Below are 21,811 nucleotides of genomic sequence, written 5' to 3'. Positions count from 1 at the left end.
AAAGTTTGTTGTCCTCATGGATCCGGATCTCCTCAGACCGGAACGGACTCGGTGTGGACTCGTTTAGTGTCATTTGTCCACAACAGTCAGTTTAGATGCACATGGAATTTGTAAATTGCAGTCCAAACAAATCCAACGTGGCACACCCTTGAACCAAGCAGCAGCCATGTTGAAACTCTCAGGTCAGTCTGATCCTGATCCGCAGAATAATTTATTAACAATATCATTGCAATCTAAACAAATACAATGTTGCACACCCTTGAACCAAGCAGCAGCCATGTTGAAAGTCTCATGGCATTCTGATCCACAGAGATATTTGAGAAACACACAGACAGACAGACAGAGAGAGATTCCTTGCTTAATAGATAGATTAATTAGGGTCCAAAGGCCATACTGGCCATAGGAACCTAGATATTGTTGTTGCTTTTCTTGGGTATTTTCGGTTTTGCCCCTGAGCATGACCAAAGTCTCACCTAATTGTGCACGCACCTCAGGCCTGCTGAACAATTAGATATTTTAGTGCAATGAAAAAAAACGCAAAAAAATGCGCACACAGTACGGATTATAGACACCAAAAACACGATGGAACCGCACGACCGACAGGTTTGCCAGATTTATACGAAATTCGCCACATGTATTCATGACCCCAAGAGAACAAAATCTTACCTCATGACCCATGCCCAAAACCAAACAGGAAGACAGCCATCTTGAGTCAAAGGTCAAAAATGGCAAAACATATTTGCACAAACTAGTCTGAGGCGCTCCATCCGATTCACTTCAAACTTGGCCAGAACACAGGACCCACTGAAGATTTAAAATAATCGGAAGAATTTGCGTATCTCTAACGGTTTGGTCGTGGCGCCGCCGCAAAGTTGCAATGCTAATTTCTGAAGCACGCCACAATTTCAAAAAAATAAATAAGCTTTAAATTTCACACAAATGACATTTGCCCAAGCCTATTCATGACTGCCTTGAAATATTTACCACCATGCCTTGCGTTTTCGACTGGCGCCATTTACGGTCATGTTCACTGTTAGCAATGGCACGCCATTATAGAAAAATACATTTAACTCTAATATGCAAAGTTCAAACTGCCTCATATTTGACACACATGATGGTTGTCCAGCCCTAAACAAGAATCAATGTTAAAACCACCCATCATGTCTTTCTGTTCTTAGAGGGCGCTGCTTTTAGAGGCGTCCGACGCTAACAGCTCTAGCTTTTCAAAATAGTGTTGGATGAATCTTATAAGATGGGAGCAGCTGATGAAGAAAAAACGTTCTGTGATCAGTGGGAGGGGCCTTTAATGTCACTGGAAAATTCTTCGCCATCACATTCTAAATGCTGTATCTTGGCTTTTTTTCAATGGATTGGCATCAAATTTGCATGTATTCTTGACCCCAAGATGAACAAAAAGTTACATTATGACTCCGCCCAAAACCAAACAGGAAGTCGGCCATCTTGGGTAATGGTGTTTCGATATAACTCTCAAATGCAAAGTTCAAACTGCTTCATATTTGATACACATGTTGACTGTCCATCCCTAAACACGACTCAATGTCAAAATTAACCATCATGCTTTGCGTTCTCAGAGGGCGCAGCTTTTAGTGGCGTCCGACGCAAACAGCTCTATCGGAAAGACCATATGTCATGTTGACTTATAAGATGGGAGCAGGTCGCTAATAAAGAAAAAACATTAATGTCACTGGAAAACCCTTCCCCATCACATTCTAAATGCTGTATCTTGGCTATTTTTCAATGGATTCGCATCAAATTTACAGATATTAACTCTCAAATGTAAAGTTCAAACTGCTTCATATTAGATACACAAGTTGATTCACTGAGAGTGATTTTTAACTGGTTTTCCCTTTCATACTGGGTTTTTTTGCGACTGGCACCATTTTGCACGCCATAATAGGAAACAGTCTCATATTTGATACGCAGGGGTTACCGACCCTGGCTACTCCTTGGACCCTACGACGCTGCTCGCGGCTTCAATTTTATTTACCCTACCCCATGACATAGTGGAGAGTTTTTGGAGCGATTTTCAGAATTGGCTTCAATCTAAAGGGATTCAACTAAATATGTTCACTGTATCCGATGTGAAATTTGGCTTGTTTGTTTATAACAAGAAGATTGATTTTAGTGTGAATAATATTGTTTTGTTAGGAAAATACTATATTAAATGTTGTTTCATTAAATCCTAGCCTAATTTTACCCACTGCAGGAACGAGTTTAAACTTTATCTCTTCTTCATGGCAGAAATGTGAGTCGACTTAATTCATTTTTTGACAAAAATTGATATTTTTCAATTGCCCAATCTGTTGTTTGATTGTTAGTACATTGTATTGCCTGTTGGTTCTTTTGTTTTTGTCTTTTGTTTTGTCAATCAACTTTGTCTATAATCTGTATTAATGTGAAATGTTCCTTTGTGTTTGTATCTGTACCTGCTCAATAAATAAAAAAAACAACTTTGTACTCATTCATTCATCATATATATTGGAGGTTGTGTACATAAAATATTTAACTTTGACACTGAAGCATGCTCTTTTTGTTTATCCTCCACAGAAACTATTGGACAATATTTTTTTTAGTTGTGAAAAAACACATGTTTTGGACTGACATTCACACAAGAAATATCCCTCCGACCAATCCATGTACCATCCATATGCATGTTTATTTGTTCATCAGGTTTAGTCTTATACAAACACATAATGCATGCCAAAACTGCACATGCTACAAGTCCTTCACAGATACATTTATTTCCCATGTGTGTACAATATAGGCCTTCAGTCAGATAAGAATGTTTGAAGGATGAATTATTGAAGGAGAGTGACTCCAAATTACTTCGAAATCTGTCAAGAGGCACGTTCAATGGTCCATTTCCCCTTTTTACATCCACAATTTCCAGTTGACAAAGGATGTATTCTGTTGCTCAATGTACAAGCTGCATTCTGGGAAAGTCATCTCTGTTAAGACTTGACCCTACTGCAGAGAACGCATTTTGTTGAGCCAGCACTAATGAGTTGTGAGGAAAGAGAGATTGCATGGAAATGACTACAGAGTATTGGTCAATCACACATTGTGATGCCAGAGCCATGCAGTAATGTCCTCAAGTTGTGTTTGCAAAAACACTTTAAACTTAAAGAACCAGTTTCTCCTAGGAGTAACTGATTGCATTATTGATGTTAGAGTATGGTTTATTCTTTTAATATTTTATCTTGTCCTTTCATAAAAAACCAACACATTAACTCTTAAAAAGAAAAATATCTGAACTCCAACTTAATACCAGAGGTGTAAAAAGTACTGATATATCCTACTCAAGTAGAAGTACTGTTACTTGATTTGATTTAATTTCGAACATGAACACAACAGCAGTGTATCTACCGGAATGAAAAAAATAATGATAATAATTAAAAAAAAAATTAAATGTTTTTTTTTTTTTTTGTTTTTTTTTTAATAAATCAAACAAAGCAAGGAGAGAACACATGATACAAAATCCTGTTCTTGAAACCTGTACATGTTCGAAAAGAAGTAGGAGGAAGTATAAACGTATATGATCCTACCCCTTATAATCTAGTACTATACATATAATCTTCATATAATATACACCTAGTGTACTACATATATATACTATTTACAATTGTATCCCTTCAACACTTATACTTCGAGAAGACAAACTTTATTTTGATTGAAATTGTAATCAAATAAAAGTTACTAGTTACTTTCTACCTCCACGTTTATTTTTAGTAATAAATCTTGCCAAGGTTCACTTACATACAGTAAACATGTCATGTATAAATGGAAGAGACCAAATCTTGCACAATTGGAACTTAATTTTCCACAAATGAATCTTTATAAAATTAAAGGTTTCTCAAAATGTAAATTTAAAAAAAATAAATAAATAACACCAATGAATTCAATTCAAAATAAAAACAATTCTCAGGCTGAACCGAGAAAATACCCAGCATTCAATGCTGTTTTGTGCGGTGCATTACCTTTATTCTGATAGGTTGGCCTGATGTGATTGTTTTCTGGTCATTTAATTTTTTGTAGTTTCACAATGTCCGTTGATCATTTTAAGACAAAAATGAATTATTGTTGAAAAGGATGTGTTGTAAAGACTAATGTTGGAGATGTGAACTCATGGTGAAATAATTCTACTTTTTGAAGATCTATATAGGTCTATAAAGGTCTATATAGGCCTATGCAGGCCTATACAGGCCTATAAAGATCTATAAAGGTCTATACATGTCTATAAAGGTCTATACAGGTCTAGAAAGGCCTATAAAGATATATAAAGGTCTATATAGGCCTATACAGAACTATACAGGTCTTTAAAGGTCTATACAAGGCTATAAAGACCTATAAAGGTCTATAAAGGTCTACTGTATATAAGTCTATATAGGCCTATACAGAATTATACAGGTCTATAGAGATCTATAAAAGCCTATAAAGGTATATAAAGATCTATACATGTCTATGAAGGTCTACACATGTCTGTAAAGGTCTATAAAGGTCTATATAGGCCTATACAGGCCTATACGAGGCTATAAAGATTCATAAAGGTCTATAAAGGTCTATACAGGTCTATAAAAGTCTATGAAGGTCTACACATGTCTGTAAAGGTCTATAAAGACCTATAAAGGTCTATAAAGGTCTATACAGGTCTATAAAGGTCTATATTAGCCTATACAGGTTTATAAAGGTCTATACAGGTCTATAAAGGTCTATATTAGCCTACACAGGTTTATAAAGGTCTATAAAGGCCTATAAAGGTCTTTAAATGTCTATATAGGCCTATACAGAACTATACAGGTCTATAAAGGTCTATAAAAGCCTATAAAGGCCTATACAGGGCTATAACGATCTATAAAGGTCTATACAGGTCTATAAAGGTCTATATTAACCTATACAGGTCTTTAAAGGTCTATATAGGCTATACATAACTATACAGGTCTATAAAGGTCTATAAAGGCCTATAAAGGTCTATACAGGTCTATAAAGGCCTATAAAGGTCAATAAAGGTCTATAAAGGTCTATAAAGGTCTATAAAGGTCAATAAAGGTCTATACAGGTCTATTAAAGCCTATAAAGGTCAATAAAGGTATATAAAGGTCTATAAAGGTCTATATTAGCCTATACAGGCCTATAAAGGTATATAAAGGTCTATAAAGGTATATAAAGGTCTATGCAGGTCTATAAAGGTCTATAAAGGTCTATAAAGGTATATAAAGGTCGATAATGGTCTATACTGGCCTATAAAGGAAAGGTCTATAAAGGCCTATAAAGGTCTATAAAGGTATATAAAGGTCTATAAAGGTCTATACAGGCCTATAAAGGAAAGGTCTATAAAGGCCTATAAAGGTCTATAAAGGCCTATAAAGGTATATAAAGGTCTATATAGCCTATATAGGCCTATATAGGTCTATAAAGATCAATATAGGCTTATAATGGACTTAAAATATTTTATTATTATTATTATCATTATTAAAATGTTCCTATTTTTGTTGTTGATGTTTTTACAGGTAGGAATGGTCTTCCATAAATTTATGATATAAAAATGGGGTTACGACAAGTTTGGGAACCACTGAACTGATGTATGTGTAACTTTTCACAAAAAATGATTTTGTATCTGATCCCAGGGCCACATGATTAAAATTAATGTCAGCATTTACAAAATTGACCAATCAGAAAATTAATACAGGAGGGAAAATGGATTTGTCTTCGTCTGTGGTTTTAATGTTCTGTCAATTTTTAGTCATTTTGTGTGTTTTTCTTATTTTTTATGATCTTGCTGTAATTTTTTGTATTTTTCTGTTATTTTCTGCAGTTTTGTTGTCAATTTGTGTGTTTTTGGGGTCGCTTTCTGTATATTTCTTGCTGTTTTCTGTATTTTGCGTAATTTTCTTAACAGTCTGGAGCTATTCTGTAATGCACTGTTGTTTTGAGTGAGTAATCGTTTTGTTTGTTGTTGGGTCTGTCATTGTTGTCATTTTATGTTTTATGACTAATTTTATGTATTTTTAGTATTTTTTGTGTACTTTTAAAAAAAATTTTGTGTGTGTTTTTGTGTACTTTGTGTACTTTCTGACCAATAGGTGTGATAGTGTGTGGTAGAGGCCGACCTCAATAGACCATTCACTTTGTGGTTGCCATGGTTTCAAGAGAGCCCCGAGACTGACAGCCACAGAAAGGCACGTGTGTGTGTGTGTGTGTGTGTGTGTGTGTGTGTGTGTGTGTGTGTGTGTGTGTGTGTGTGTGTGTGTGTGTGTGTGTGTGTGTGTGTGTGGGTGTGTGTGCGTGTGTGTGTGTGTGTGTGTGTGTGTGTGTGTGTGTGTGTGTGTGTGTGTGTGTGTGTGTGTGTGTGAGAGACTATTAAAGAGTGGCCTTCATGTCAGTGTGTCCCACTGACCTGCTGGGGTTAGGGTTAGGGTTTTTTTCTATCTTTACCCTTCAACGTAATGCAGAGTATACTGTAGGTGAGGTCAACAAACAAGCAGCCATGTTTGGACTTCAGTCTTGTGCTAAGGTTTACTAATAGATAACCGTCTCCTATGCAAATTTTCAAACTGCAAGAGTGCTTTTTGGCATGGATGTGAGCACAGATGGAGCTCTGTCTTCCTTTAGGATTCCTCTAGGGAACCGGAACTCTGATTGAAAAGTCCTTCAGCTTCTCTGCTCTCTCTCTCTCTCTCTCTCTCTCTCTCTCTCTCTCTTTCTCTCTCTCTCTCTCTCTTAGCCTTTCCTCTGCTTCCCTTTTTCATCCATCCATCCATCCATTTTCAAACCCAATGCTCCTGTTTTACAGGGTCGCGGGGGTCTGCCGGTGCCAATCTCCGGCATTCATTGGGCGCTGGGCGGGGGTACACCCTGGACAGGGCGCCAGTCCATCGCAGGGCAACACAGACAGACAACCACTCACTCTCATTCACTCCTAAGGGCAATTTTAGAGAGACCCCAATCAACCTTACAGTCATGTTTTTGGATTGTTGGAGGAAGAAACCCACGCAGCACGGGGAGAACATGCAAACTCCACACAGAAAGGACCCAGGTGTCCACCCCAGGGCTTCAATCCAGAACCTTCTTGCTGTGAGGCGGACGTGCTAACCACTAAGCCACCATGCGCCCCCTTTTTCATCCATCTTTCTGCTTTTTTTAAAGAGGTAGGAATGATGTCAAATATACTGTACCACGAAGGTGTAGAGCAGGGGTCACCAACCTTACTGTAACTGTGAGATACTTCATAGATACTGGATAGTCCAGTTAAAAAAGCACATCTTAAATATTAAATGTTCGTGGTTTCACTTTAATTAGAGGGTCAGATAATAAGGGAGGCTAGCAGTAACTTAAAAAGTTAGGAAATGTTGAGGTGTCAACATGAAACACTTTATTTCTCCTAATTTATCCAATTGTTTCATTTTCATTACATTTCATAGATGTTTCTATTCTATTAACCACTAAAAACTACTTAACTAATCGTGAAACATGTCAAATTGAACAATTGTCATATTTTATGAAAATCTACCTTTGGTTTTTGAAAAATATTTTGGCAGGAGAATGAATGACTGGAGCATAGTTCAGCAGCTGTAATCTGTATTTATATTTGTGAGTTTGAATCCTGGAAAATAAATCAGATTTTAGAAGGAACTCATTGGTGACTAGAGCCATGGGCACCATGTTGGTGACCCCTGGTGTTAAGAGCACTGATATATTCTACTCAAGTAGACGTACTGTTACTTGATTGAAATTGTTCTCAAGTACAAGTAAGTCATACATAAAATACTCAAGCACAAGTAAAAAAGTAGCTCAATTATTGTAAATAGATAGATAGATAATAGATAGATAGATAGACAGACAGACAGACAGACAGACAGACAGACAGACAGACAGATAGATAGATAGATAGATAGATAGATAGATAGATAGATAGATAGCTAGATAGACAGACAGACAGACAGACAGACAGACAGACAGACAGACAGACAGACAGACAGACAGACAGACAGACAGATAGATAGACAGACAGACAGACAGACAGACAGACAGACAGACAGACAGACAGACAGACAGACAGACAGACAGACAGACAGATAGATAGATAGATAGATAGATAGATAGATAGATAGATAGATAGATAGATAGATGAATAGATTGAAAGTAAAGAAGGGCAATAACTCTGGAAAAAATAATTATGTGCTTCTCATTTTCGAACTCCATCAAAGTATTGATACCCTGAAGCCACACACCGAATTTGGTTATTGTATCTTTAACGGTTCCTGAGAAAAGCTGTCCCCTTTAACGCAGACGGACGGACGCACGGACAAACGGACGGACGGACGGAGCTCAAGCCTATATCCTCCTTCACACTTTGTGGCGGGGATAATAATTCCCAGGCTCCAAGCACAGCTACATTTATAAACTTTAAAACTGAGAAAATAATCTCCATTCAATGTTGTTTTAGCTCGGTGCATTAGGTTTAATCTGATTGGTCGGCTATGATGTGATGCAAAATAATAATTTACTCAGTAATGGTTGGGTGTGGAAATGTAACAAGTGACTTTACTTCTTTTAAAACATACTGAAGTACAAGTAAAATGACTGATTTAGAAATATACTCAAAGTACTTATAAAAGCAACTCAATTACAGTAACGTGAGTACTTGTAATGCGTTACTTTCACCTCCGCTGTACCAACACCAGTAAAACCCAGATTGTCTTTTATTTACTCAAGTTACGTGAATGCTTTTACCAAAGGCACACAACATTTGTTCCTTGTGTTATCATTTACTTTTCACATAAACTCTGCAATCATGTGCTGTGAATTGCTCCCGTCCTTTGATCTCTCATGTGACATTACCAAGTAACTGTGAGAGCCTTTGTTCTTTTGCTGGTGTAAGTGTAGTGGGTTACAAGTGCATTTATGTCAGAACCAATGGATTTAAAGCCAGGGTTCATAACTGGTGGTGGGCCGAAACCTAAACGTTCATTTCGATGACAAAGAAGTGAAAAAAAAGTGCAATGCTCCACTTAAATTTGAGGATTTCTTTATGCAGCAGAGTAACATTTATTCTCATTTCAACAGTAGGAGGCAGTACTTTGTTACTAAAGTTTATCAGAGCACTGTGTTGACACAGAATGTTAGAAAGGTATACAAAATGTCTACCAAAATGACAAAAAACAAAAACAAAATGACAACAGAAAACCACAAATGACAACAAAAAATACATGAAATTAAAAAAAAAATACACATAACAATATGGAAAATACACAGCAGCATGACAGAAGAAGAAAGAAAAATAACAACAAAAATACACAAATTGACAACAAAATGAAAAAAAGAAAAACAGACAAACACAAATTGACAAAAAAAAAAAAACTAGAAAAGAAATACACAGAATGACAGAAAAAAATACAAAACAACATCAAATATACATGATATGACATAATAATAACAAAATAACATCATCAGAAAATAATGAACGCAATGACAAAAAGGATACAAATGAAAGTGCACAGAATAACAGTAAACGACAACAACAAAAAAGACCAAATGACAGCAAAAATATATTAAGTAATTGATAATAATACACAAAACAATATGGAAAATACACAGCATGGCAGTAGAATAAAGAAAAAATGACAGCAAAAAATTACACTAATTGACAAAAATGTAAAAATTAAAATACACAACATGACAAAAGAAATATATAATATGAGATAACGTAATAACGTAATGATAAAATAATGCATGCAATGACAAAAAATATACAAAACACCTACCAAAGTACACAAAATGACAACAAAAAATGACAAAAAATAACACAAGAAATACTGTATTAATGCTCTGATTGGTCAATATTTTAACAGTTTACATTAATATTGATAATGTGGCCCTCAGATCATATAATACAGTTTTGTGGCCCTCACTGTGATTGAACAGGTGCCCATCTCTTGGATACTGAGAAAGTAAATATAGTATTTTTGAATTGCAGTTTATTTTTATTAGGAGCTAGGCAGCAAAAGTTCCCAGTAACCTGTTGTTCTCTTTCATATTGGTTTGATGTCTCACTATGGGATATACGCCACAAAATCAGTCCAATAGTCCTAAAGGTGGTAAAGTACAGCTTGCCTCTAAAGTTGAACACTTTGTAGATTCACAACAAATCAAACATATGTGCTAAACATTTGCAACTTTCACCAAAATGTATCCCCAATACTGAAGAAACGTGGATTCATTTAAACATATTGCAAATTACAGTTTTCATAACAAAAAATTCTCCTCATAATTTTTGCTCAAGTAACACCAAACTTGCTACAGCTCATCTACACAAACCATCCACACAGATTGTTGATGTATGAAAAATGTTGCCTACAGTGTATTAACATTTGACTGTAAACGGCGATGTTAACATACCTGAACATTCTCCCAAAATACGATTTCAATGTTCATTCATAAAATTAACAAATTCTTAGAGTCATTGTAGATAATATTTGGAAAATATCCCAAATACTGAATTTTTTTCCCCCAGCATTTTGAATTTTGCTCTCATCCAACAATTGCAGTCAATGCAAAAACACCAATGGCCGTTTTGAACGTCAGTTTTTCACTAAAGAAATGTTAATCTCCTTGCTGCCCAGATGCAATATGGGATTTTCTTTACTTTTTGTCTTAATAACTGAATTTTTACCAGACAGTTTGAAATCTGCCTTTAAACGCTAACAGCTGCTGTTTTGCACACTGGTGACTGGCTTAGTCAATTATTGAAGCTAGAAGTGACATTTCCATGTGCTAATTAACTCAGTGACATAGAGCAGTGGTTCCCAATCTTTTTTGTCCCATGTACCCCCCTTTGCATTTTTGTCAAAATCATGTGTACCCCCTCTTCATATCAAAAGCACCATCTCCATAATTTCATATGCCTTTTTATTTGTGGAACAGCGGGCTCTCATAAACCCCTAAATGTGTCTCAAACAATGGTTTCCTAAGCCTTAATCTACAAATTTAAAACAATGTGTGCGAAGTGTAAAGTATTTGAAAAGAATATATCATGTAACTTATATGTGATAACTTCAATAGTGAATAAATAGTCTCCTTTGTAAAATGTAGCTACTTATTGTCTCCTATTGTCAGAAGTGTGATAAATTGGCCTCTACAGCATAAAATCATCCTGTTTAAAAAAATTACAAGAAAATATAGTAATTTAATGAGCAATATTACTGGTAGTTTGTGGTGAATTTGCTCAAAAAAAGCCAGTTTTTAATCATTTGTTAAATCTATCCGAGTACCCCCTGCAATGTGCTCATGTACCTCAGTTTGAGAACCACTGATATAGAGGATGTTCCATCATAAAATAGTAATAATAGTAAATAAATTGTGTTTGGCTAATAGATTTTTTGACAAATCATGCCACCTTTTTTCTTATTGCTTCACTGTCTATAAATCATATTCCATGGGTGACCATGACTCCGTTGGTAGAGGGGCTGTTTTCTGATAGCGAGGTTATGGGTTCAATCCCAAGGCTTTATTTCAAAGTCTTTTTGGGCAAGGCATTGAATGGTCAACTAGCATTTTGCACAACAGCTCTGTCCCATTGGTGTGTGAATGAGCTCAGACTTTTTAATAAAAGCACAATATAAGTCAAGGCCTTATTTATTAAAGTTTCCTGGCCCGACCATTGCAGCTATAATCACTTTATTTATTTATTTATTTATTTATTTATTTATTTATTTACGGCGGGTGGTCTGAGATGAAAACAAAATTTGACAGATTTTGTGTTTTGTTTATTAGTCATAAATTACAGGGAATAAAAAACTACAAAATCAGACTCTGTAGCTAATATTGGTAAAATGTAATTATGATAAATAATCTCACTACACCACCTTTTATTTAACTCTGTTGGAATGAATAACATCCCCCTCTGAGTCAAAGTCCAATCAGTTGAGAACCAACAATTTAGGGTAAAGTAGGAGCTCTGAACCAATCCCTGACTGGAGCTACTGACATCATGGTAAACACACGCACACACACACACTGTACATATAGTCTTTAATGAAAATCCAGCTTTTGTCACCTTGTCTTGTATTTGTACATTTCAAATTGTATTTATTTTTCTTTATAATGTTGATTTAATACATTGATATTTCATGTTACTTGTAGTATTTTGACGATAAAGTTTAGTTTAATTTTGCTTTTGTTTTCTTACACTTTTGTAACTTATATGCATGTGAATTTTGTTGGTTGAGATAATAAAAAATCATAAATGAGTTCACATTCTAAAAAACACGTTCACTCACTCACTCACGCACTTTTACTACATAAACAAAACAGCACTTTTCCCACAAACAGTATAGAAACTGTTTTTATTAAAATGTCATGTCAGTATTTAGAATAATGACCAATCTCAGCATTAATATGGAAAGAGCCAATAGAGTTTTTGTGTTTTTGTTGTTATTTTCTATATTTTCTCTCATTTTCTGTATTTTTCGTAGTCGCCTTTTGTGTTTTGTAAGACATTTTGTTCAGTATTTTTGTCTTACTGTGTTCTTTTGTATCATTTTGGTATGTTTTTATTTTCTTTTTGTATATTTTTTTAGTTCTTTTTGTATATTTTTTTAGTTCTTTTGTATACTTTTTGTCATTGTGTAATTGTGTTCGTTGTTTCTCTTTTTTCAGTCTTTTCTGCTTTTTTTCTGGAGTCATTAACACCTCAGTGTGTTTTTGTTCTCCTTATGTGTGTTTTTGGTGTCATTTGGTGCATTTCTGTTGTTGATTTCTATATATCTTTGGTCATTTGTGTAGTAGTTGTCTTGTGTGTTTTGCGAATATTTTGTGCATTTTTGTTGTGTTTTGGATTTTTTTTTTGTGTGCGTGTATTTTTGCTGTTGTTTTTTGTGTTTTGTTGTTGTTTTGTATGTTATGGGGGTTATTACGAAAATTACACCAAATGCCACATGTCGGCCCACCAGGCTGCCAGTTACTAATGCTGTCTCTAAATTTTAACTTATTAACGTTTATTGAAGGTAATTGGAAACACGTGACATATCTTAGCATTTTTTTTATTCCTGAGAGGGTCTTTTCCTTCTATTTCTCTCTTTTTTTTTTGTCAGCCTGTAATATAACTGGTCACAAAGCTTCATCCACTTTTAAAACAGTACGTCATGACTCTGGTAATGACTTATTCTGCACTCAACCACACACCATTGTTACCACCTAAACAAGACATACAGTATAGAACAATCCTTTTATCTGCTACAGTCAGTGTACAGGAACATGCATCATATCAGATATGAGTTCTCAAAATGTTACACACGGATTACACATTAACCCTGAGGAGGAGTCTCTCTGTGACCACATAAAGATCTAGAAAAACAAGGACTGTACCAGTTTTCAGACTTCACCGATGCAAAGAGAACATGCCATCAAATACAGGTAATTCATTTGTTTGTTTGTTTTTCCTGTGTAAATAAACACTATTATAACTCTTCTACGCATGTAGTTCAATTTGTATATATATATTTATATATATATATATATATATATATATATACATATATATATATATACAATACAGTATAATATATATATATATATATATATATATATATATATATATATATATATACAATACAGAGGCATATTTAAACTTTCACATATATATTAAAAAGTTTGAATATATACAAGAAAATATGTAGACTTTCACTTATATATTCAAACTTTTCTTATAAACTGTATTATACAAACTCCCATATATATATATATATATATATATATATATATATATATATATATATATATATATTGAAATTTTCATATACATTTACTTTCTTTATACAGGTATATCAGAGACAACAATAATAATGCATTGGATTTTATATAGCACTCGATCATAGACACTCAAAGCGCTTTACAGTATAGTGTACAAGCATGCTGAACTTTATATATATATATATATATATATATAGTGTGCTGAAAAGGTCATATTCAAAGTAAGTGTGTAATGTCCAGAGTTAAAGTTAAATAAAATCATGGTTATTTTTCCAACTTCATTTTTTGGGGTCTTTTTTTCTTTCCTAAAAACATCAAATTGTTTTGTAATCGTGAGCCCAATATTATCTATTCTATCATCCTACTTCTATCATATACAGTATATGAACACACACAGATTGCTTGAAATTATATCTCCCTCCCTTTTTTGGAGAGGACAAAGACCAAAGATCATGAAGTTACAGCTTTATTGCACCCCTGCTGATAAATGAAGACAGTTCCTTGACTCTGAAGCAGATGTATTGATTGATCAACACAAAGGTTCTCGGAGCTGTAAGTCTAAAATTAGATCGTGGTATTGGTATATATGAGCTGTTGTGCTTTAAAATTTGATCAAAGCTGTGTGTTATTGGTATGGTGTGTACATGTATCATCGAGGGTGTTATTTTCCAACTTAACCAATCATAATGTAATGTTTTTCAGGTGTGGCGGAAGCCAACGGTTTACAAAAGTAAGTCTGTTCAATAATGTTTTATTATGAGTTCAGCATTTAGCGTTCCAGTGAAATAAAGTGACCAAGAATAGTGACAAACCTGATTGGGACACAACATGTGTCCTGATTGGTTGACGCTGTTCTGCATGTTTCCACACACCTGCTTTGAATTAGTGGCTCCTCAGCAGATCCAGGATAAAGCTGAAAAGCTTTCTGTACCTGAATGTTTTCTGTGTTGTTGGACGTAGTAGCATGCAGAGCAGTGAATCATTGAAAACTGGGTAAGAAAAAAAAAAAAAAAAAAGATATGGTGGGAGTTGGAAAAACCTTCTGCTTGAGTCATTGTGCTGACTTTTGGAACATGTAATCTTCAAGACTTTGTGCCTCAGATAATGTGTGCAGAGAAATGTATTGTCAGCATAATAACAACCAAAAGCAAGTTATCGGTGCTTATTTTAAGTCACTGTGTGTTTTACTATTGGAAAGAAAATGGGTCCAAACATCCCAATAAATCTCTAGTTTTAAGCTGTAATATGCTACGGTTTCATTTACTCAGGAAATTTACTTTGATTTCCTGCCAGTTGTCTTCAGAGGCGTCTGCTGATTACTTTAATGTTTACTTTACTTCCACTCAATAGTTCCAGCAAGTTGTTTTTGTTTTCTTGTTGAACAATATGTTAATGTTTTATTTATTCAGACAACTGAAATTTACTTTCCTGACATGCTTTGATTGTCAACTGCCAGTCTTCTTCAGAGGCATTAAACATCAAAGCAATCAGCAGATGCTTCGGAAAAAAACTGGCGGGTTGGCAGTCAAAACATGTCAGGAAATCATGGTAGATTTGCACTATTTACGGAAATTATTACGCGGAAGTCAAGGATGTATCAAAGCGATCAGCAGATGCCTGTGAGGTAGACTGGAAGTTAAAATTGAGACATGTCAGCAAATCAAAGTAAATTTCCTGGAAAACAGTTGTCTGAATAAATGAAACCTTAACATGTTTAAAAAAGAACTTGATGGAATTTGTTTTAAGATGGTCTGAAACTTTAAAACTGACAGTAGAATGGGAATCAAAGTTGTCTTGCAGTTTAAAACTGCATCAGGAAGTAAGGTTACGGAACACTGTGCACAACCTTTCAAAAATCCAAGCATTTCTTAATTTTAAGTATAAAAAATGGTAATGATAGCTTTCCAAACCTCACAATGTTAGCATTTCTGAGCGTTGTGTTACTGTGAAACGTCTGTAGGATTTATGCTTCAACAAACTATCAAATCATTGCTCAATTGGTTGTCAAGACAAATGTCAGCAATGCACAGGAACTGAAAAGTTTCGATGTTTACAAAAGATCTGCTTAGAAAAGTGGAGAAAATAGCACTTGTTTGACCAAAAAACAAAATAGAAAAAGTTAACATGGCTCATATTTGTATATTCAAATGTTTCTTTCCACCTTTTCCAGGAAATTTACATTTAATCCTAAAGAAGGCATCATCAACCCTGTGATGGTCATATCAGAAGGTATCATGTTGATTGTAATCAACTCGCCATCAGTTTAACTCTTGTCTTTATAATGCTAATGGTGATCTGCTCTGACTCAGACCCCGTGATGGCGTCCAGCCTTCGTCTGTGTGTTCTTAAACGGGAGGAAAAACAGTCCTATGGCTTTAAGCTGCACGAAGAAGTGGGACAACAAGGACACATAATCAGAAATTTGGCATCAGGGGGAATCGCACAGAAAAGTGGCCTTCAAGATGGAGATAGGCTGCTGGAGGTCAACAAGTACCATGTTAATAATATTTCCCACTCAGAGGTGAGATTCAGTTTTTTTTTTATTATTTTTTTTTTAAAAAAAAAAACAATCCCGTAAACCTGAAAAGAGCTTTGGTTTTCATCTAATAAAAATGTTTTGTCAGGTAGCAAGGTTGATAAACCTGAGTGGAAACCAGCTGTGTTTGTTGGTGCTGGATGTGAGTGCGTATGACATGGCTGTGTCCCAAGGTCAGGACCTTTGCAGTCTGACCACATCATGGGGCAAGGGTTGCACAGCACCCAGACTCTGCCACATCACCAGGGATTCCTCATCTGGGCTGGGCCTTAACTTTACAGCATTGCAGGGTAAAAGACACGAATGTTAACACTGCGATTAGATTGGTTGACTGTTGGCGGTATTAAGTGTCTCCCTCTTCTGTCTGTCCTGTAGGAGAGAAAGGGCGGTTCTCTGCGAACGTGGTTCCAGGTGGGGCAGCTGATAAAGCTGGGGTTTGTAAAGGAGATCACCTGGTGTGGATGAATGGGGCAACAGTTGCTGATCTGTCTCACGCAGCGCTCTGCACAATGGTTAGTATTTCAGTGGCTTTTGAAACCCTAAATACTGAATAGAATATTAACAATATTTTTGTTGTGATTTTTATCTAAAAATTAACATCCAAATATTAAAACGATTACCAAAAAGAACGAATGCCCTGAACTTTAAAACATGTCATTGTTTTTAATGATGTTACTGAACCCCGAATTAATTTTGAGAGTTTCAATTGCACACAGTTTAAAGCTGTTGAACACACAACTTACCAGATAAAAACAGGTCTATTAGATCAATAATTTGAAGATCATTTGCTTGAAAAGTAAGATGTAAAAAGGTTGGCAATGCCACTGAAACATTTTTCATCTGCACCGTAAACGCTACATTGTCTGAAAAGTTGCATTGCATTATATAAGTCTCGTAGACAAATCCATAGAAATCTTTACTTCATTCTTACTGTGATTTCTTGTTTCTTCGCCAGACTGGAAGGATGGGAATTTGGCTGATACCGTTTTTTGTTATAGTTTCTTGCTGGTGTTCCCTATGACATATCATCTCCCAAGTTTTATGTTCCAGCTAGATTCAGGTCTTTCCATGTAAACCCATAAAATAAATATTGGCTATTTTCCTGCCACTTTCTGTCCATGAATTTACCAGAAATGCATTGAAGCCATTTTCTGCTGTTTATCTGTGGTCTGGTTGTGGGGTGAGCATCCTTAACGGTGAGTCCCAGACTTCCCTCTCCCCTGCCACTTCGTCCAGCTCTTTTCGGGGGATCGTGAAGCATTCCCAGGCCATGGTCTCTCCAGTGTGTCCTGTGTCTTCCTCAGGGTCTCCTTCCAGAGGGATGTGCTGTAAACACCCCAGGGTGGAATTGTAACCAGGTTCCCAAGTCACGTTATCTGACTCTTAATACGGAGGAGCAGCGGCTCTACTCCGAGCTCCTCTCGGATGACTTAGCTTCTCACCCTATCTCTAAGGGAGCGCCCAGCGTCCCTATGAAGAAAACTATAGTTTCAGCCGCTTGTACCAGCAATTCAACTGCGATGAAGTCACTTTTTTTTCAGCAAACACAGTAAATGACGGTAAAATGGTCAATTGACGTTATTTATACATTTTTGGTCATATTGTTACTGTTGTTTATTGCTGATTTTAAAAGTTTTTACTGATGATTTAAAATTTTATTGATTTTTAAGCCGTTGAATGTTTTTGTTGCACTTTTTGATGTAAAGCACATTGAGTTGCCTTGTGTATGAAATGCACTAAACAAATTTGCCTTGCCTATATAGTGCTTTATGACCACTAATATTCCCAAGTTTCTTCACAATATCGGCTCATTCACCCACTCACAACCTCATTCATTCACACGTCAATCAGTCTTTTACTTACAGTAATTATACACTTAATGATTCTTCTTTCTTTCGTCTTTGAACTTTTTTTTTTTTTTGGTGGCTGTAGCGAAAGCAAATTGGATCCTGCAATGCATGGAGTATTTCTGATGTCAAGAAATTAGTGTTAAAGGTGGAAATAAAGAGAAACGTTCAAGCTGCAATTCCAACTTTATACATGATCATGCAAATCTGCACACAGAACAGGTCACTTATTCTTTTCTTTTAAAGTTGACCCTTACTGTTTTGGTTTATAGATGAAAAAATGTAGTGACCTCACCATCCTTGTGATCGAAAGTGAAAGTGAGCAGAACTACATAGAAAAAAAGATGCCCATCCTGCCTTCAATGGCCGTACCTCATAACCTGCCTCATAGATCGAGGAAGCTCCACCTGCTTTCTGCTCCAGATGGCTACGGTTTCCTGCTGCGACTGGAAAGGACCTTAGCTGGACGTGAATGTAAGAACACAGCCCCTTTAAACATGTCTTATCTGAATTATTGACTGATCCAGTGTGTTCCTGCTCTTTAGTACATTACCTGCGGGCGGTGGAAAAAGACAGCTCTGCAGAGAAGGCCGGAATGAGGAATGGAGAGTTGCTGCTGGAGGTCAATGGAGAACTGGCAGAGCATCTAACACATCATGAGATTGTGAATAGAGTGAGAACGAGTGGGGAACGGGTGTCCCTCACCACAATCAGTCTTCAGGGGCTGGACTTTTACATAAAGGTGGGGCTTTCTAACTTTTTGAGAGTCATTTGAGGACCTGCCTTTCATTCATGTGTTCTTTCTGCAGCTGGGTTTGTCCCCTTTGCTTTTTTGTGAAGATACAGCTGAGAAGGAAAATGTAGCGTCTGAATCTGCAGCTGAACAGTCGCTAGCAAAGGGAAAAGATGGCTCTCTCGAAAAAGGCAGTTTGGGATTCGGCTTTGACCTGGGCTCTGAGCCACAGACTTCTGGGACTTTCATTCATAAGGTAGGCCTGAGATCCTCCTTCTGATCCCAGAGAACTTCATTCCAGTGACGTGACTCTTAATGATGGCCAGCAGGTGGTTACAGTGAGCTCTGCAGAGAAGGCTGGACTTTCTGTGAGTGATGTTGTGATGGAAGTGAACGAACAAAATGTGGAGAAGGATCACCTGGAGGATGTGTTGAAGGTCATGAAAGAGACGGCATCGTCTCTGTCATTGCTAGCTGTGGATGGAACTGAAGATGACAAAAAGGAAAACGTGCACAATTCTACCCCCAGTAGTACTCCTGACCCCGAGGTAGAAAACCGTCTGCCTATTTAGTTTTGAAACTTAAATTATCATCGATTTCATCTTTACTCTTGTTTGTTCACAGGATGAAGAAATCACGGCCCTTTAAAGGTTTTTAAATGAATCACGTCTTGAGAGAAACAATTACAAAAGGAAGCATACAAGGCATTCTGACTAAATGTAATTGATACTTTCACTGAACTTAAAATAAATTGGCTGATCTGCAGATTTTTTCCTCCAGAAAATGCATATGTAAAATATTAATGGAATTGTGCTTTAGTAGTAAACGGGCCTGTTCTTTGATATACTGATATCGCCAATTTTTCTTTGCAAGTGTGTGATTTGCAGAATAAATGTGATGACAATGCTATTTTTAAGGATGTCGAGATTTGTTAGCAGCCCAGCAGTTACATTTTACCTAAAGTAACTCATTTAAACCTGATTAGTCTAAATTAGATTATTTGGGTTTTGTAATCCAGTGCGTTTTTTTTAAAGGTCTCTGCTCCAACATGCAAAACCTGATAATGAGCCACTCTTCACAATCAGGAGCATCTAAAACATGCAGGACAAGTGGGCTCCATGATCCAACTGTGGGCACCCTTGCACTATGGCATCTTCAAGACAATTAAGCATAAGTGAATTATCATTAATAATGAGCAATCAATGAAAATTGGATTATTTCACAGATTTTTTGCCAACATTGCACCCTAGTGGGCAGAAATGGAACTACACAAGTAAAGCTAAGTTTGCTACGGGCAAAACACAGAGGGTTAAAATGCTTTTCTTTCACCCTTGCAGAGTACTAGCTATACTGCTTAACTAAACGCATTCACTTCGGAGGTCGAAATTGACAACCCAGACCATTACGCGTTTCGACGACAATCGAACGCAGCACAATATGGGACCTTTAAAGCTCATTGAATCAAAACTTCCTAAGGTAGTGTTGGAAAACTGCAGCATGTGACATTTTGGAGCAGAGAAACCCATGAGCAAGACTGAAGGACCTTGTGGCTTTCACTGACAGGCTAGCCAACATACTCCAAGATCCTCTCTTTGGTGATGTTTGGGATTTTCCTATGCACATTAAGACTTTAAAGATCAAAGTCAAACAAAACCTCACGGTGACCATATTTTGATTTCCAAAAGATAAGACACTTGGGCCAACCACAGCATACTCTAAACACTCTTCCTTCTCTTGAATCTACCTCGTAGCTTTGAAATAAAATGTTATTCTCCATAAGACTCAAGCATTTATTTCTTTACAACAAATGACAGAAAAGTAAGTCCACACACCAAAATCTGCTCCAAAGTCTTGTTTTATTAAAGATTGTCACCACAGGACTTTTCAGGCCCTGAATGTCACATGTTAATCTTTTACTCTGAATATTTATGCCTTAAACACATTGTTTTCAACCCTTTGTACAATATTTCTTATTAATCGGTCTATTGATAAAACCTGAGAAGCACGAGAGAGTGCTTATTGTTCGAGCAAGTGTGCTTCGATTAAACGTGAGCGTGTGGTGAATAGTTTTTAAAGCCACGATATTGTTTATTACCTGCTATGTGATATTTTTACTTTTAATTTCGGCCCGTTTCTACTCTTCGCGCTCTCGCGTGATTAAGTGATGCCATAAATCTGGACGAGATGCTGCCCGTTGACAGAGCATTTTAGGAATGGGATACTCATTTCAGCCCGAACATACTCAGAATTTGAACATAACCCACTTTATGGAATACCCCTCAGGTGTATGAAACCCAAAAATTTCGGCTAAGTAAAAAAATGCACAACCTCTGTGAGGCAAGTGAACAAGGCTATGGAACTGCAAGATAACTGAGGCTCATAATAACTAAAGAAGTGAATGTTACATTTGTAATATGACGTTACTGTCACTCCACTTAAGACAATGACTATCTCCCTAACTCACTGCTGCCACACTGGCTTCACAAATAAACAATGCGTCCCTCAGAACTGAAAATCCTGCTCCAATAATCCATCTTCTGGATTGACAGCCAGTCTGTACTAAAATAACTTCAAAATAAGACAAAAAGGTAATGCACTTTCATGGCTAAAATAATTTCGTTGATCCAAAATCTGTCAAAGCTGAGTCAATGGAAGTTTATAGACTTGAAACACAACCCAGCAGATGATGCATATTGAGGACTGAGAATTGATTGAACCCTTTTTCAGTTCCAAGACCTGGCTTCATGGACCAAAGTTTCTGGAAACGCCTGAAAAAGAATGGCTAAGTGATCCAAAAGAACTAAACTCAATCCTTCCAGAAGATTCAGAGGTTCGAAAGATACTGTAGTGAATAGCCCTGTTAGCACACATGCAGAAAAACTCAAACAAGCAAGCTTACTGAGTACTATTTTTGAATTTTGAAATACT

The 21,811-nt window shown here is 36.3% G+C and overlaps 1 protein-coding gene across 4 annotated transcripts; it reads left to right on the top strand.

Annotated features, from left to right (window-relative positions):
- Positions 1-13,360: 13,360 nt before the first annotated feature.
- Positions 13,361-20,659, top strand: nherf4b (NHERF family PDZ scaffold protein 4b). Of its 4 annotated transcripts, XR_003675499.1 has the most exons (12): positions 13,361-13,431; positions 14,470-14,497; positions 15,938-15,996; positions 16,077-16,288; positions 16,392-16,593; positions 16,679-16,815; positions 18,423-18,624; positions 18,696-18,892; positions 18,960-19,139; positions 19,210-19,431; positions 19,508-19,602; positions 19,918-20,659. XR_003675499.1 is itself a non-coding variant. In XM_028466678.1 (11 exons), the coding sequence occupies exons 1-11, from the start codon at positions 13,416-13,418 to the stop codon at positions 19,529-19,531; spliced, it is 1,476 nt and encodes a 491-aa protein (XP_028322479.1). In that variant the 5' UTR covers positions 13,361-13,415; the 3' UTR covers positions 19,532-19,799. The 4 variants fall into 4 exon arrangements, 3 of the variants coding, with proteins under 3 accessions (XP_028322479.1, XP_028322478.1, XP_028322480.1); XM_028466678.1 differs by lacking the exon at positions 19,918-20,659 and having other exon boundaries at positions 19,213-19,431; positions 19,508-19,799; XM_028466677.1 differs by lacking the exon at positions 19,918-20,659 and having other exon boundaries at positions 19,508-19,799.
- The last annotated feature ends 1,152 nt before the right edge of the window (positions 20,660-21,811 follow it).

This window comes from Gouania willdenowi, chromosome 14 (assembly GCF_900634775.1).
Source record: "Gouania willdenowi chromosome 14, fGouWil2.1, whole genome shotgun sequence".
Classification (NCBI taxonomy): domain Eukaryota; kingdom Metazoa; phylum Chordata; class Actinopteri; order Blenniiformes; family Gobiesocidae; genus Gouania; species Gouania willdenowi.
Note: the sequence above shows the minus strand (reverse complement) of the source record. Positions and strands in the feature narration are given on the sequence as shown.

What these genes read in the sequence shown, in the direction of transcription:
- nherf4b (XM_028466677.1), top strand. An exon ending in GAAGCCAACGGTTTACAAAA is followed by an intron (nt 14,498 to 15,937) that starts GTAAGTCTGTTC and finishes CACCTTTTCCAG; the next exon opens with GAAATTTACATTTAATCCTA. An exon ending in ACGCAGCGCTCTGCACAATG is followed by an intron (nt 16,816 to 18,422) that starts GTTAGTATTTCA and finishes TTTGGTTTATAG; the next exon opens with ATGAAAAAATGTAGTGACCT.